The 15,144-nt window shown below is 44.8% G+C and overlaps 1 protein-coding gene across 2 annotated transcripts in view; it reads right to left on the bottom strand.

Annotated features, from left to right (window-relative positions):
• TDRP (testis development related protein) overlaps positions 1 to 12,855 on the bottom strand; it is a 48,731-nt gene extending 35,876 nt beyond the window's left edge. Inside the window, exons 1-2 of one of the 2 annotated variants that reach the window (XM_064294981.1) lie at positions 12,768 to 12,855; positions 12,365 to 12,600 (exon numbers count right to left, since the gene is read on the bottom strand). In XM_064294981.1, coding sequence (XP_064151051.1) covers positions 12,365 to 12,475 — 111 coding nt within the window. In that variant the 5' untranslated portion in view covers positions 12,476 to 12,600; positions 12,768 to 12,855. Of the gene's footprint in view, positions 1 to 12,364; positions 12,613 to 12,767 lie in introns of those variants that run through there. The other variant, XM_023550575.2, reaches the window with a different exon arrangement.
• Positions 12,856 to 15,144: the final 2,289 nt, after the last annotated feature.

The following is a 15,144-nucleotide window of genomic DNA, read 5'->3' as shown; positions in this document are numbered from 1 at the left end:
TTATCATTATCTAAAAGATGAAGCCTATACTCCTCAATGCGCTTCCCCAATTCTCCCCTGTATTGGTTTCCTAGGTCTGCCATTACAGAGTTCCACAAACTGGGTGACCTGAAACAGCAGACATTCACTCTCTTCACAGTTCCAGAGGCTTCAAGTCCAAAATCAAGGTCTGCAGGGACATGCTTTCTCAGAAGACTCTGGGGAGAAATCCTTCTTGGTCTCTTCCAGCTTCAAGGTATCCCCAGGCATTCCTTAGCTTGTGGCAGCCTAACTCCAAACCGCCTGGTCTTCGAGTGGCACCTTCCCTCTGCATCTCAGTGCCTCTCCGTGTCTCTCTTGGTAAGGACACCGATCATATAGGACTAGGGCCCACTCTACTCCAATGTGACCTCATGTTAACTAATCACATCTGTGAAGACCTCATTTCCAAATAAGGTCACATTCACAGGAACCAGGGTTAGGACTTCAACATATCTTTTGGGGGGCCACATAATATCCCCTATACAAACCTTGGTGCTGGTCAAACTGGCTCATTTTCTATCCCCAAAACATTCTTAGATTGTCCTGCTCCCAAAGCACCACTAATGCCAAGCCCCCCTTTCTCAAGATCGTTCCTCAAGAGCCAGCTTAGATTCCACCTGCTCCTCCTCAAATAATTAAGAATAAAAAAGGAAGTGTACCAAGAAAAGGGTAGGCATATGCACGGCAGTTCTCTTTTCTTGCAACGTTTGGAGAGCTTTCCAACTTCTAATTCACCAGAGAACTGTTCACTTCCTGTAGACAGGAAGTAAAACTTCTATCCATACGCTCTTTATTACAAAGCTAAGCATAGCAAAAATTCAAAGTATACTATGATGTTTATTATACTGCAATTTAGCCAAAATACAATACTACCAATGCTTTTCTAAGGCGACGATTACTGAAGCCCTGGGCTTTTTTAAATATTAAAAGAATGAGTACTTGAAAAATGAAGAAAAATGATACTGTTTTTTAGAGGTTAAGAAAAAGCACAGCAAAGGATATAAACTCAGAGAAACGGCGATTCAGATTCTTGTTACTAGCTACATAATTTTACACAACTTCTTGGCTTCTCATATGTAAAATACTTCTCCCAGGGTGGTTGTGAGAATCTGCGATAACATATGTAAAGCACCCACTGCAGGGCCTGGCACACCCCAGATACCAGTATTACCATCTAGTATTATTATTTTTTTTTATTATATGGTCCAAACCAAGACACATTCACGGATTAAAATTAAAACTCTACTGAGTGAACTGTTGCATCTGCTGCACGCAATAGCGAGCAGTTACGAGAGAAACTCAAGCTACCTTTCACATGCTAGAACTGATTAACATTTGCCACTTTGTTTTGTTTAGCTAATAAAAATTCCATATAGAACACTATACTTCCATCTATTAGATTACAAAGCTAAACCAAAGTTTTCTTTTTTGTAATTAGCATTTATTAATATCTTGAAAAGTAAAAAAGCTGCTATCAGAAGCTCCCAGAGACCCTTTCTCCTTCTTAGCACCAGTCTACCCTTAGATTCAAACCAATTGTCGAAGCTCTCCATGTACTCATCCATTTTCTGATCTGATGGCAGCCACCACCCACCCTACCTCTTGGGAGTCCTCCTCTCCGGTTTTATCAAAAACCAAGGCTAGAAACGGTCAGTCTTACCATATCCCCTCAAAGACTGTAAGACTCGAAAAGCAGAAACTGATTTATCTGACTATGCACAACACTGAGACACAGAAGCACTTACACTCAAGGCGTGATGAGTGAATGAGCAAAATGAACATGAAGTGGACTGCCTGCCATGAGCGGACAGGGATAATAGAAAGAGCAAACAGGAAAACAACAAAGTTTGCAAAATTCTTGTGGCTTTCTCTAGCATGGATCTTCATTCATCCTGAAACAGATCAAAGTCTTTTTGAGTTCTAGTCTTTGGTTTTTAATTCCTCAGACTGAGGCTTATTGCTCCTTACACATTCGCCACCACCTTCCCAAGGAGCTCTGGTTGTGCAATGCTAAGCACTCAGCTGCTAACCAAAGGATCAGAGGTTCAAACTCAGCTGCCACCATGCAGAAGAAAAGACCTGGCAATCTGCTCCCGTGAAGATTACAGCCTAGGAAACCCTATGAGGCAGTTCTACTGTTATACAGGGTCACTATGAGTCAGAGGAAACCCTGATGGCATAGTGGTTAAGAGCTACTGCTGCTAATTAAAAGGTCGGCAGCTCGAATCCACCAGGCGCTCCCTGGAAACTGGAAACTCTGGTAACATAGTGGTTGGGAGCTACGGCTGCTAACCCAGGGGTCAACAGTTCAAATCCACCAGGTGCTCCTTGGAAACCGTATGGGGTAGCTCTACGCTGTCCTATAGGGTCACTATGAGTCGGAATCTACTCAATGGCACACAACAGCACATACACGCTCCACTCCCTAAACCCAGATTTAAAGCAAATGGCCCCACCTGATCAATCTTCCCAACAAATATATTAAAAAAAGAGAACAAATGCCTCACCATCTCAGGTGGACAATGTAAGGTTTCAGTGACGTGAGACAGCGAGGTGAGACACGGTTCACTAGACCACAGCCTTAAAACAGGACAAGTGAGTTAGGCTCCATGGTCAACGATAATCAATTTGATCCACATACTGAAACCTACAGAGCCTAACTTAAACGTACTGATGCAAGTAGCAACTTTTTAAGAACATTCTAAATCATGCTACCTTAAGCTCTAGTAAAAAAAGTAAAAGTGAATCTTAACCATTAAAATTTTAACTTTTGCTGCTGCTGTTGTTAGGTGCCGTTGAGTCACTTCCGACTCATAGCGACCCTGCGTACAACAGAATGAAACGCTGCCCGGTCCTGGGCCATCCTCGTAACTGCTGTTATGCTTGAGCCCATTGTTGCAGCCACTGTGTCAATCCATCTTGTTAGGGTCTTCCTCTTTTTCGCTGACCCTCTACTTTACCAAGCATGATGTCCTTCTCCAGGGACTGGTCCCTCCTGATAACATGTCCAAAGTACTTGAGACACAGTCGCACCATCCTTCCAAGGAGCATTCTGGTTGTACTTCTTCCAAGACAGATTTGTTCTTTCTTTTGGCAGTCCGTGGTATATTCAATATTTAACTTTTAGAAATAGTGAATTTTCAATCAAAAGTTTAACATCAGAATTAACAGGTCAATGTTATACAGGGTAATACGTTAGGGCCCAAGAGAGGCAAATACTTAAGCCTTCATCATTTCTATCATCAGCTGACTTACTGTACTAGAGACAGACTAAAGAATCTCAGAATTTACCTAGCTGATTCCTAGCCAAGTTCCACAGGCCCAGTCAAGTAGAAGACTCCACAAATCCTCTGTGATGAGCTGAACTGAACCTAAGGGAAGATTCTAGAGCTATGTAGTCCAACACAATTGCCACTTGACATAGGGTTAGTGCACCTGAGAAAATGAATTTTCAATCTTAGTTATATAAATTTGAATTTAAAAAACAGATATTCAATTCAGTTATACCCTTCTTCAACTGTAAATTTTATAAAATCTACATAACCATCACGTATTGCTGATAAAAAGTTTAGTGTCTGAATTTAGATGTGCTGGTAAGTGTAAAATACACATCAGATTTCCAGGGCTTAGTACGAAAAAAAGAATGTAAACTGTCTCACTAATAAACTTTTATATTGATTACATGTTGGTATTGTATTTTAGATACACTGAGTCAAATAAAACACTTCATTAAAATTAATTTCACTTTTTTTAGAGCTCCTTTAATGTGGCTACTGGAAATTCTGGATTACGTGTCACTCATTGCATGTCTACTGGACAGAACCGCTCTAGACGTTCAACAAATAGAAGACTCCTCAAGGTTAAACTCAATCAAAGGGGAAAACGTTAAAAAGGGTTTTACCCTACCTTTTTCTTTTCTTTGTCTAACTCTGATTCCTCACCCCCTTCCCTCAAAGGACTATCATTTGCTTAGATTTGACTGAAGTTCTTTTGCTGACTAAATATATGGCTCAGCTAACGTGACTGCCCAGTAGGACTAACCCTACGAAGAAGTATTTGCCTACCCAAAAATGAATCTGTATCTACAAATGAGTAAGATCTATTTGTCCTTCAAGACCCAGTGGAAAGGAAACCTGCTCAACAATACCCCCCCTGACTTCCCCACATTTAATTCCCTCAGCACCGCAAACACAATTCTATTAAAGCGTGGTCGTGTTATCTGAAAATCCTGCACCTGGTCCATTTGCTTCACAAGTTATTTACAGAACATCAGCTACACGCTTGGCACTTTTCTTGACATCACGGATTCGACAGTATACATAAAGTCTTTATTCTTTTGGAGTCTGCAGTCCAGATAACTCTTAGGAAATAAGTGATAAGTGATCTCCAAATGTCTATCAAATGGTTAGAATACAAGGGGTCAGCCTCATCAGTCAGGAAGCAGCTGTCCTAATGAGGACAATGGCCATTACTCTCTCCCCTCCTGACATCTGCAGTCAGCTCTGTATCCCAATGGCTGAGCCAACGCGAGCAACAGGTACATTCTAGAGTGCTAACGACGAGTCTCAGGGGTGGATGAGAGAATGCCTAATAATAAATTCGTAAAAGATTGTTAATTATTACCATTATTTAACAATAAGGGCTACTCCTCAAAGTGTTTCTATGTGCCAGAGAAAAAAACTTTTTTTTCCCCCCCATGATAACTCATTGGGTAAGTGCTATAACTATCCCAGAGAGGCAGGAAGGCCTAGTTTATGTACGTGGGCTGAGGAGACAGACCATGGAGCTTGAATTAGAGTCTCATCACCTAGTAGTTGTGTGGCCTTTGAAAAGTTATTCTACTTCTTTGGGACTAGTTTATTCATCCGTCAAATGAAGGTACTAATCCGTGAGAAGTTCTTATAACAATGCCAGAAAAAAAATCTCAATAAACGTTAGTGTTAGCTATCCTAATCCCAATTTTACAGAAGAAAAAACGAAAAAATGAAGCTTGGATAGGTTAAGTGACTTGTGCAAGGCCAAACAGCTAACAAGGGAGCTCACAGGAGGAACTCAATTCAGGTCCATGGAAAGCCAAGGTCCAGATCTAACTACCAGACCGTATCTTCAAGAAAATGAAGCTATTTCGACTACAGATTAATAGATCTAATGATATGTTAACAGGGCTGGTGGAGAAGTTTTCAGAAGTCTTCATTTAGACTTGCAAACACATGAAAAGCTATTCAATATCAGCCATAAGAGAAATACAAATGAAAACCAAATGAGATACCACTTTTTACCCACCATATCTAAAATTTTGTAACATACTGTATTATATTGTACTGGCAAAACAAAAACCAAACCAAACCCAGTGCCGTCGAGTCGATCCCGACTCATAGCGACCCTATAGCCTGCAGTGAAAGGCCCACTCACATACTGCTGGTTGAAATGGGAATTGGTATAATCTCTCTAGGAGGACAATTTAGAAATTATTAAAAGCAGCCACCACTCCTCTGTTAGTCTGCTGAACTGGGGTGGCTTGCATGTTGCTATGATGCTGGAAGCTATGCCACCAGTATTTCAAATACTAGCAGGGACACCCGTGCTGGACAGGTTACAGTGGAAATTCCAGACTAGGACAGACTGGGGAGAAGGGCCTAGCAATCTACTTCTGAAAAAATTAGCCAGTGAAGACCTTGTGAAAAGTAGCAGAACACTGTCTGATACAGTGGGGAAGAGCTGCCTCCTCAAAGTAGAGTTGATCTGAACAACGCAGATGGAGCAAAGCTTCTGGGACCTTCATTGGCTGATGTGGAATGACTCAAAATGAAAAGAGCGAGCTGTAAACATCCATTAATAACCAGAACCTGGAACGTATGAAGTAAGAATCTAAGAAAATTCAAAGCTGTCAAAAATGAAATGGAACACCGGCAGATCAGTAACCTCGGTATTAGTGAGCGGAAACGGACTGGTGTTGGCCATGTTGAATTGAACAAGCGTACAATCTAGTATGCTGGGAATGACAAACTAAAGAGAGACAGCACTGCATTCACTGTCAAAAAGAACATTTCAAGATCTATCTCTGCAAGGAAGATCAGTTAATACAACTATACTAAAATTTATGCACCAGCCACTAATGCCAAAAATGAAGAAACTGAAGATTTTTACCAACTTTTACAATCTGAAACTGATCAAACATGCATCAGGATGTACTGATAATGACTGATGACTGGTATGTGAAAGCTGGAAACAAAGAAGGAGGATCATAAGTAGGAAAATATGGCCTTGGTGACAAATGACACCAGAGATCGCACGATAGAATTTTGCAAGACCAACCATTTCTTCATTGCAAATATCTTTTTCACCAACATAAACAGCGACTATACACACTGACTTCACCAGATGGAATATACAGGAATCAAACCAATAAAGTCCATAGGAGCCAAAGTACAACCTTGAGTATATCCCTCCTGAATTTAGGGACCATCTCAGGAACAGATTTGATGCACTGAACACCAATGACCAAAGACCAGGCAAGCTGTGGGATGACATCATACGTGAAGAAAGCAAAAGGTCACTAAGAAGACAGAAAATACAAAGGTCAAAATGGATGTCAGAAGAGACTCTGAAGCTTGCTCTTGAACACAGTGTAGCTAAAGCAAAAGGAAGACATGATGAAGAAAATCTTCAACAGAAGATTTCAACAGGTTGCTCGAGAAAACAAATTAAAGTATTATAATAAAATGTACAAAAACTTGGAGTAGAAAACCAAAACAGACGAACATGCTCAACATTTCTGAAGCTGAAAGAGCTGAAGAAAAAAATCAGGCCTTGAGTTGAAATTCTGAATGATTCTATGGGCAAAAAATTAAGCAACACATGAAACATCAGAAGAGGATGGAAGGAACACAGTCACTGTACGAAAAGACTGGTCAACATTCAACCATTTCAGGAGATAGTGTACGATCAAGAACTGACGGTACTGAAGGAAGAAGTCAAAGCTGCACTGAAGGCATTAGGGAAAAACAAGTCTCCGGGAATTGACAAAATACAAACTGAGGTGTTTCAACAAATGGATGGAACACTGAAAGTGCTCATTCGTCTACGCCAAGAAATTTGGAAGACAACTACCTGGTCAACCGACTACAAGAGATCCATATTCATACCCATTTCAAAGAAAAGTGATCCGACAGAATGTGGAAATTATCAAACAATAACAAGTAAAATAATGCTAAGGATAATTCAAAAACAGCTGTAGCAGTACATCAATGGGGAACTGTCAAAAATTCAAGTCAAATTCAAAAAAGGACTTGGAACAAGGGTAATCACTGCTGATGTCAGATGAACCTTGGCTGAAAGTATTCCAGAAAGACGTTTGCCTGTGTTTTATCGACTATGCAAAGGCATTCGACTGTGTGGATCCGAACAAATTATGGGTAACACTGCAAAGAATGGGAACACTTAATTGTGCTCATGCAGAACCTGTACAGAGACCGAGGGGCAGTCGTTCAAACAGAACAAGAGGATACTGTGTGGTTTATAATCAGGAAAGGTGTGCGTCAGGACTGTATCCTTTCACCACACTTGTTCAGTTTGTGTGCTGAGTAAATAATCTGAGAGACCGGACTATGTGAAGAAAAATGCAGCATCAAGACTGCAGGGAGACTCAGTAACGGCCTGCGTGATGTCGATAACACAACCTTGCCTGCAGAAAGTGGAGAGGACTTGAAGCACTTACTGATGAGGATCAAAGACTACAGGCTTCAGTACGGGTTCCACCTCAACATAAGCTGATGGCCAAGGTGCATCTGACCCAAGCCATGGTCTTTTCGATTTCCTCACGTGCATGCAAAAGTTGGACAACGAAAAAGGAGGACAGAGGAAGAAAGGATTTGTTGAAACTGAGTTGCAGGCAAAGAATATAGACGATAGAGTGGGACTGCCAAAAGGACAAATCAGTCTTGGAAGAAATACAACCAGAATGCTCCTTAGAAGTGAAGTCAGCAAGACTTTAACTGACTTACTCTGGACACATAATAAGGAAAGACCATTTGCAAGAAAAGGACATGATGGTTGGTAAAGTAGAGGGCCAATGACAATGAGGGAAACCCTCAAAGAGACAGACTGACACAGCAGCCACAGCAATAGGCTAAAATATGCCAGTGACCGCGAAGACAGCAAAGGACCAGGCGACGTCTCATTCAGTTACACACACCGCCACGGGTGGGAGCTGATCTGGGGGCAAATATCAGCAAAGAACAACAAGCTTAAGATTTGATTATCCTTTGGTTTCTTCCATCTTCAAGGCTGATTAATAAACACCTGAAATGTTCCTCGATGTTTTTTATTGCCGTGCCTACAGAATCTAAGCCTTTTAAATTAAATTTGTAATGTGAAAATATGTCAAAAATTCTCTAGGGTTTGTTTTCAAAGGTATTAATTTAAAATTAGCTAAATCCCTATGCAGTCCAGCCTTGAAGCAACTGGAGAATGAGTCTAAACTGTATCAATGTTGGAAATCTCTCTGCTTGCTTTCTCTATAATTCGCATAAAACTTTAGGGGACAAAGGTAAGAAAAAAAAAAAAAAAAAGGCTCAGCAACCTCAACAACCACCAGAAGAGCCCCAATTAGATAAATGTTCGCACATTATTTAATATCATTTAACATCACAGCCTTAAAAAGTAATCAGAAGAGAGGAAGGTGCTTCTTAGTTCAATCAAGCACATAAGACCAAACGGGCAACACCTGGCCAAAAGCAAAGGTGAGAAGCCTGGACGGGAATGGAAAACTGGATGAATGGACACAGAGAACCCGAGTGGGAAGGGAAAAGGGGGAGACTGCTGACATATCGTGAGGATTGCAGTTAATGTCACAAAACAGTTTATGTATAAATTTTTTTTTGAGTGAAAAATTAGTTTGCACTGTAAACGTCCACCTAAACCACAATTAAAAAAAAAACAACAACACAGTGGAGCTGTTGGTGCTCAAAGGGAAAGCTCGCCATGATACGCATATTATTAAAGGCCAATCCAGGTTGGAGAAAACATTTATAGTGGAAAACAAATGTATTGTTTTAAACACACACTTATGTATATACATCAATGTTTAATGACTGGCTATGAAAAAAAAAAACTTAGCAATACTTCCTACCGGCAAGAAGATGACCTAACATTTGATACCCTTCTTTAAATATTCCGCCATATGCATAGCAGTGTTTTTTTTTTTAAATAAACGTGAGATTCATTAAAACCTGTAAACTCTTTTTACTGAATAAATGCATAAAAACATACGCAAAATATGTGTAGTTATGACAAAAAGGCCAATGGTCCAAAGAGAAACTGAAGTTTATTTTTTATAATATTAAAGCATTTTAGTAACAGCTTTAAACATCCCTTAAATCCAAGTCATGACTTTGAATGCCTCGCACAGAACCTAACATTAACCTATTTTTCTTCTTAAAAATAACATAAGGTGGTAGAAACTATAGCTATTAGGCCTGATTTTTAAGGAAGTTAAATACATCGGCTACGATTGTAGTTAACCTTTTTAGAATAAGGCAAAGTGTACTCTCAAGCTGCATATTAATATTGAATTGGTAGGGTGATTTTTTTTTGGCAAAGGAGGGTGGCTGAAAGACTAAAAATGAAGCAGAATTGAGAACTCATTTCTAATATGATACGGAATTTAACAGATTCATTAAATCCTACTCATGTGTTCATCCTAGCTCTCTCAACTTTAAAATAAAATTTTGTAGGCAGTTTTAAGGTAGATTTGTCATGAATTTTAAATTTTCATTCTAAGAGAAGATGGCTTTGGTTTTGATAAAGATCATTCCTTTTGAAGGAATTAACTAAACTTAGAAAGTGAATAAGCTGTCACAATTAAAAATTTTCTGTTTTTCTCCACGGCAGAGTTTTTCCAACACGTTATAAGTACAGATACAGAAAAACTACAGTTAGAGGCAGGGTGTAGGTTAGATGACAATCTCAAAACCAGTAGATCAGAAAAAGAGCTTTACTCAAATGTGGCAAAGTGTTAACAGTGGCTGAATCTAGGTGGAGGATACGTGGGTGTACACTGTTCAGTTCTTCCAAGTTTTCTGTTAGAGCTTTTTCAAAATAAAAACTTGGGGCGGGGGGAGAACTTTAGCACAGTAGCTATCATTAGGAGAAATGGGAGTGGAACACACACAGGATGAACTTAAAATTCTCAACAGAGTCCGTCCTGACAACAGTATTTCTCATCTTGGAGAAGTATTAGTTATTTACAGCTTCTCCAATTAACTCAGCGGTCACATTTAAACTCTTACTATTACATCTAAGATGACAACTGCTGTTTACCAAACCAAAAATGCAGTGCCATTGAGTTGATTCCGAATCATAGCGACCCTACAGGACAGAGTAGAACTGCCCCACAGAGATTCCAAGGAGCGCCTGGCGGACTTGAACTGCCGACCCTTTGGTTAGCAGCCGCAGCACTTAACCACTATACCACCAGGGTTTCCCTGCTGTTTACAGTAACCGTAAAATGTTGAGATTTAAAAAATAAAAAGTAGGATAAGCTCAAATACTACCAAAAAAGCGACTATTCAGATATTAACCCTATTTAAACACGTAAGATAAGTCCATTTTACATGAGTTGGGAGCCTGGTTTTTAGCTTCTGTAAGAGTATCATGCTAAAGCAAGAAACCCTGGCGGCGCAGTAGTTAAGAGCTACAGCTGCTAACCAAAAGGCTGGCAGTTCAAATCCACCAGGTGCTCCTTGGAAACTCTATGGGGCAGTTCTACTCTGTCCTATAGGGTCACTATGAGTCTGAAACAACTCTACAGCAACGGGTTAGGGTTTTTTTTGTTTTGTTTTGTTTTTTAATCATGATAAAACAACTTCAATCCCTAAAAGAAAACCTTTTGCTCAATTAGGGAAGCAGCAATCTCATGAACTATTTATAAGTGCTCAGAAAAAAAATACCGATAATTATAATGTTCCCTAACACCTCTAACTTCATCAGAAAAAAAGTTGTTTTTCTTTAAAGAAATCTATGACCTTCTTTTTAAAGAATAATAATAATGCTGAATTTCTGGCCTAAATTTCATGGCACAGGAAAAGAGTGCATTAGGGGAAAAAAGGTGGGGGGGGGGGGTTTGGCATATGTAATACATACAGGATCCACCTGGAATCCTTTTAATTTAAAAAATTCTAAACATTCCAAGCATATCCCTAAACTTGTAAACCTGTGCCTTTCAAGTTTCTGTATAACGGACATCTGCCTTCTTCCTCAAGAAAATCAAAGGTTTGAGAAAAGGAAGTACTTGTTAACTCGAACAAATATTTAGCACACTTAACTGTCTGCTATGATCATCAAAAGCTTTTTATTCTTAATGTCAGCTTTTTATTCTCAATGCCCTTAGAGCTGACAATGATTCAGGACTTCTCTGTAATTTCCACACCAGTTATCAGACAGGCGTGCAAGTGAACTTTAAAACGTTCCCGTGGCTATCTATTCCGCGAGGATATTCACCCTTCCAAGAATGTATATTTCATCATATGGCTCAACGGAGAAGCGCAATGAGAGGTTAAAAAAAAAAAAAAAGCAAAGCCAAAAATTCTGAATATGCTTTGAAGGTGTGTTCCCCGACCATCGTACTCCCGCTGCCGTCACAAACCTAAAATTGGACCATTCTCCCGGTACCGCATTACAGATGAATAAATAAGCTTATATGGGGCAGGCTTCGAAGTCCCTCAATTGCTTACGGGACCAGGGTACGTTTTCTTACTAAACTGGTGAGGAAGGGGCACTAAAAATATACAGGAGGTGGAGAGACAGTAAACACACAACAGAAAACCCCAGATAAGCCCTTGTTTTTTGAAAGTTTTCGCTCGAACTCGTCCACTTGTAACCATAACCGGCTGCGATGGGCAGCTGAGCGCGCGCCTTGCCGGAGCGCCTAGGCGGGGTTTCCCCGGCATCCCTCGGCTCGGCTTCCTGAGGCTCCCGGCAGCGCGTCCGGACCCCGGGGCCGCTCCTGAGGGCGATGCCACCACCCCACAGGGCCCCGACGTCCCTGCCCCGCAGCGCCCCGCTCTCCCCGCTCTGCGCCAAGGGGCGGCGGGCGCGCGCTGAACTGCAGAGTCATCGGGCGGGAGCGGCCGGCGGCCCCGCGACCTCCGCGCGCCCCGCGCCCCGCGCGCCCCCCGGGGGCCCCCGAGCTCCGCGCGCCCCCCGGCTGGGCTCTGAGCCCGCCCGGCACACACGCCGAGGCGCGACGGAGGGAACCGTGGCGGTCGGGCAGCGCGCCCTGCAAACCCGAGCCCCCTCCCTCCGGGCCCCCGGCCTGGGGCCAGGAAGCGCGAGGCGGCCCTACCTGCGCGGCGGCGGCGGCGGCGGGCGGCGGCGGCGGCTTCCCCTCCCGCAGGCCCTCCTCCTCCTCGGGGGCGCTGCTCAGAAGCACTTTGCTCTTGCCGAGCTTCCACATGCTCCGGGGCGGGGTCTCCTCTCTCCGGGCGCGGGGTCTCCCTCCGGGTGCGCGGTCTCCGGGCGCGCGCCGGGGGTCTGTCCTATGCGCTCCGCTCCTGGGCCGGCGCTCGCGGTCTACGAGTCCTGCCCCGAGGCACAGGCGGGGAACTAAGTTGCGCCGGAGCCGGGGCGGCGGGCGCGGAGCGAGCCCCGTGCCAGTGCGCGCCCCCTCGCGCCGCGCCGACCCCGGGCCTCTGCGGCCCCCCCGCCGCCCCCCGCGCCGCCCGGCCGCCCGCGGGGACGCTCCTCACCTGCTCTCAGGCTCCGCCGCGCGCAGCACCGCCGACCGCGCCGAGCGCCAGCTGCTGCCTCCGCCGCCGGCCGCTGGGCTCAGCCATGTTAGCTCCGGAGAGCGGCCGGCGCCGCGGGGGGCGGGGCGGGGGCGGGGCCAGCCGCGCCGGCTCTGCTGTTACCACGGCAACGCGGCCGCCGGGACGCCCCAGGCCGGCCGCAGCGAGGCGCGCGCGTGCCCGCGGCTCCCACACCGCAGCCGGGGCGCACCCGGGGCGGGGGGCGGCCGGGGAAGAGGCACCCGGGGGGTACCGGGAGGGGCGGCCGGGGGAGGGTACCCGGGGGGTACCGGGAGGGGCGGCCGGGGGAGGGTACCCGGGAGGGGCGGCCGGGGGAGGGTACCCGAGGGGGCGGCCGGGGGAAGATACAGGGGGGCGGCTGGGGGGGGAGGTTACCCGGGGGGGGCGGCCAGGGGAGGGGCAGCCGGGGGGGTACCCGGGAGGGGCGGCCGGGGGAGGGGCACCCAGGGGGTATGGGGGCGGCTGGGGGGAGGGGCATGGGGGCGGCCGGGGGGAGGGGCACCCGGGGGGTATGGGGGCGGCTGGGGGGAGGGGCATCTGGGGGCCATGGCGGGGCGGCCGGGAGAGGGTACCGGGGGGGGCACCCTTCCTCGGGACCCCGGACTTCCTCCCCTGCCCCGCGCACGGTGGGGAACGTGTGAGTGCGCGCCTACGGGGCCAGTAAGGTTGAGGAGGAGATAGAGGTCGCCCAGCTGAAGGCCAAGTAGAGCTAGAAAGTGGGGTGCCAGAGAAGCACCCCTCAGTCGCTCAGCGGGCTACGAGTCGCTTAAAACCTAGTAGCACGCAAACTCCAAAGGCATTTCACTTACAGAAATTGATTCCAGAATGTTTGCTCACTTGCGTGGAAAATTGGCATTTAGCACACAGCGACTTTTAATCCACTCTGTAATAATTCAGTTCTTACTAGAATTTTTCATCAACAGCATAAAAGGAGCCCCAGTGAGTGAAAGACCATAATTCCTAGGTCTGTTAGTTGGGTGAGCAAGATGGAAGTAGAAGCAAAGCCTCGAGACTCCTTTGACTCTTTAACATTTCAGATCAGATTGAGTGATTAGCAGGCTGTGGGCTTGAAGTTGCTCCTTAAATGTATAGTTTGCATTGTGGGTTAATGCAAGATCTTATCCTTAAGGAGTTTATATTTGGGAAGGGTAGATACTAGAATTTGCAGGGAGGGGGCAACACACAAGGAATAAACAGCGCACAGTGTTCTTTATTGACTAGCTTGATAAATTAACTTTCTGGTTATGGTGGCCTGGGCTCGGCACAGGTAAATGGATTGTGTTCGGATATACTAGAGGAAAAGGAAGGGAGAATTTTGTAAGTAAGTTTAGAGTCTGTGGCCCAAGAAAAAAGGAAACGCGGGTAGACCTGGCCTAAGCCAAATGTCAAACATCATCCTGCCACCTTGGAACCAAAACAGGAATTACAGGAATTAAAATTATAGGCCTCAGTTGACGGTTCTTCAGCATCATAGTTTGTATCTCTCACATTCGTTAAATAGGCAGTAGATACCTGATGGAGGCCCGGTGGCGCAGTGGCTAAGAGCTTGGCTGCTAACCCGCAGGTCGGCAGTTCGAATCCACCAGCCGCTCCTCGGAAACCCTATGTGGCAGTTCTTCTGTCCTATAGGGAGGCTATGAGTCAGTGTGGACTTGACAAAGGCAGTGGGTTAGGTGCCTGAGACAGTCAGTGCTTCAATGTGTGTGGCAAAATCCAAGGAAATAATGTGTAAATCATTTTAAGCATTTCCTAGACGACAAAATATAAGGTATGTAGTGCAGCTTAAAGTGATTTTATTGGTGATTCTGACAATACATGATTGTTACTTTTTCCAGCTAAGACAGGTTCAATCACACTTTACAGTGCCTATGTCAGAAATCCAAGCCGTAACCCAGTCTGGGAGTCACAGAGGCAAGGGGCCCTGACCTGCCATCATAGCCCAGGATTTCTCAAGACGGATGCGAATCCCTGAGAGCCAGAGGACTCATCCTGAAGCAAAGCATGCTCCTGCCCTCACCAGAAGTTAGAAGCACAGGTGCACGTTCCAAAGCAAAAAAGGACTTTTTTTTCTTAGAAAGGAACTATCTTAGTCATCTCGTGCTGCTATAACAGAAATACCACAAGTGGATGGCTTTAACAAAGAGAAGTTTATTTTCCTCACAGTAAAGTAGACTAAAAGTCCAAATTCAGGGCGTCAGCTCCAGGGGAAGGCTTTCTCTCTCTCTCAGCTCTGGAGGAAGGTCCTTGTCATCCATCTTTCCTTGGTCTGGGAGCCTCTCAGCGCAGGAACCTCAGGTCCAGAGGATGCGCTCTGTTC

Source organism: Loxodonta africana, chromosome 12 (assembly GCF_030014295.1).
Source record: "Loxodonta africana isolate mLoxAfr1 chromosome 12, mLoxAfr1.hap2, whole genome shotgun sequence".
Taxonomy (NCBI): Eukaryota; Metazoa; Chordata; class Mammalia; order Proboscidea; family Elephantidae; genus Loxodonta; species Loxodonta africana.
The sequence above is the reverse complement of the archived record's forward strand: the minus strand, read 5'-3'. Positions and strand labels throughout refer to the sequence as shown.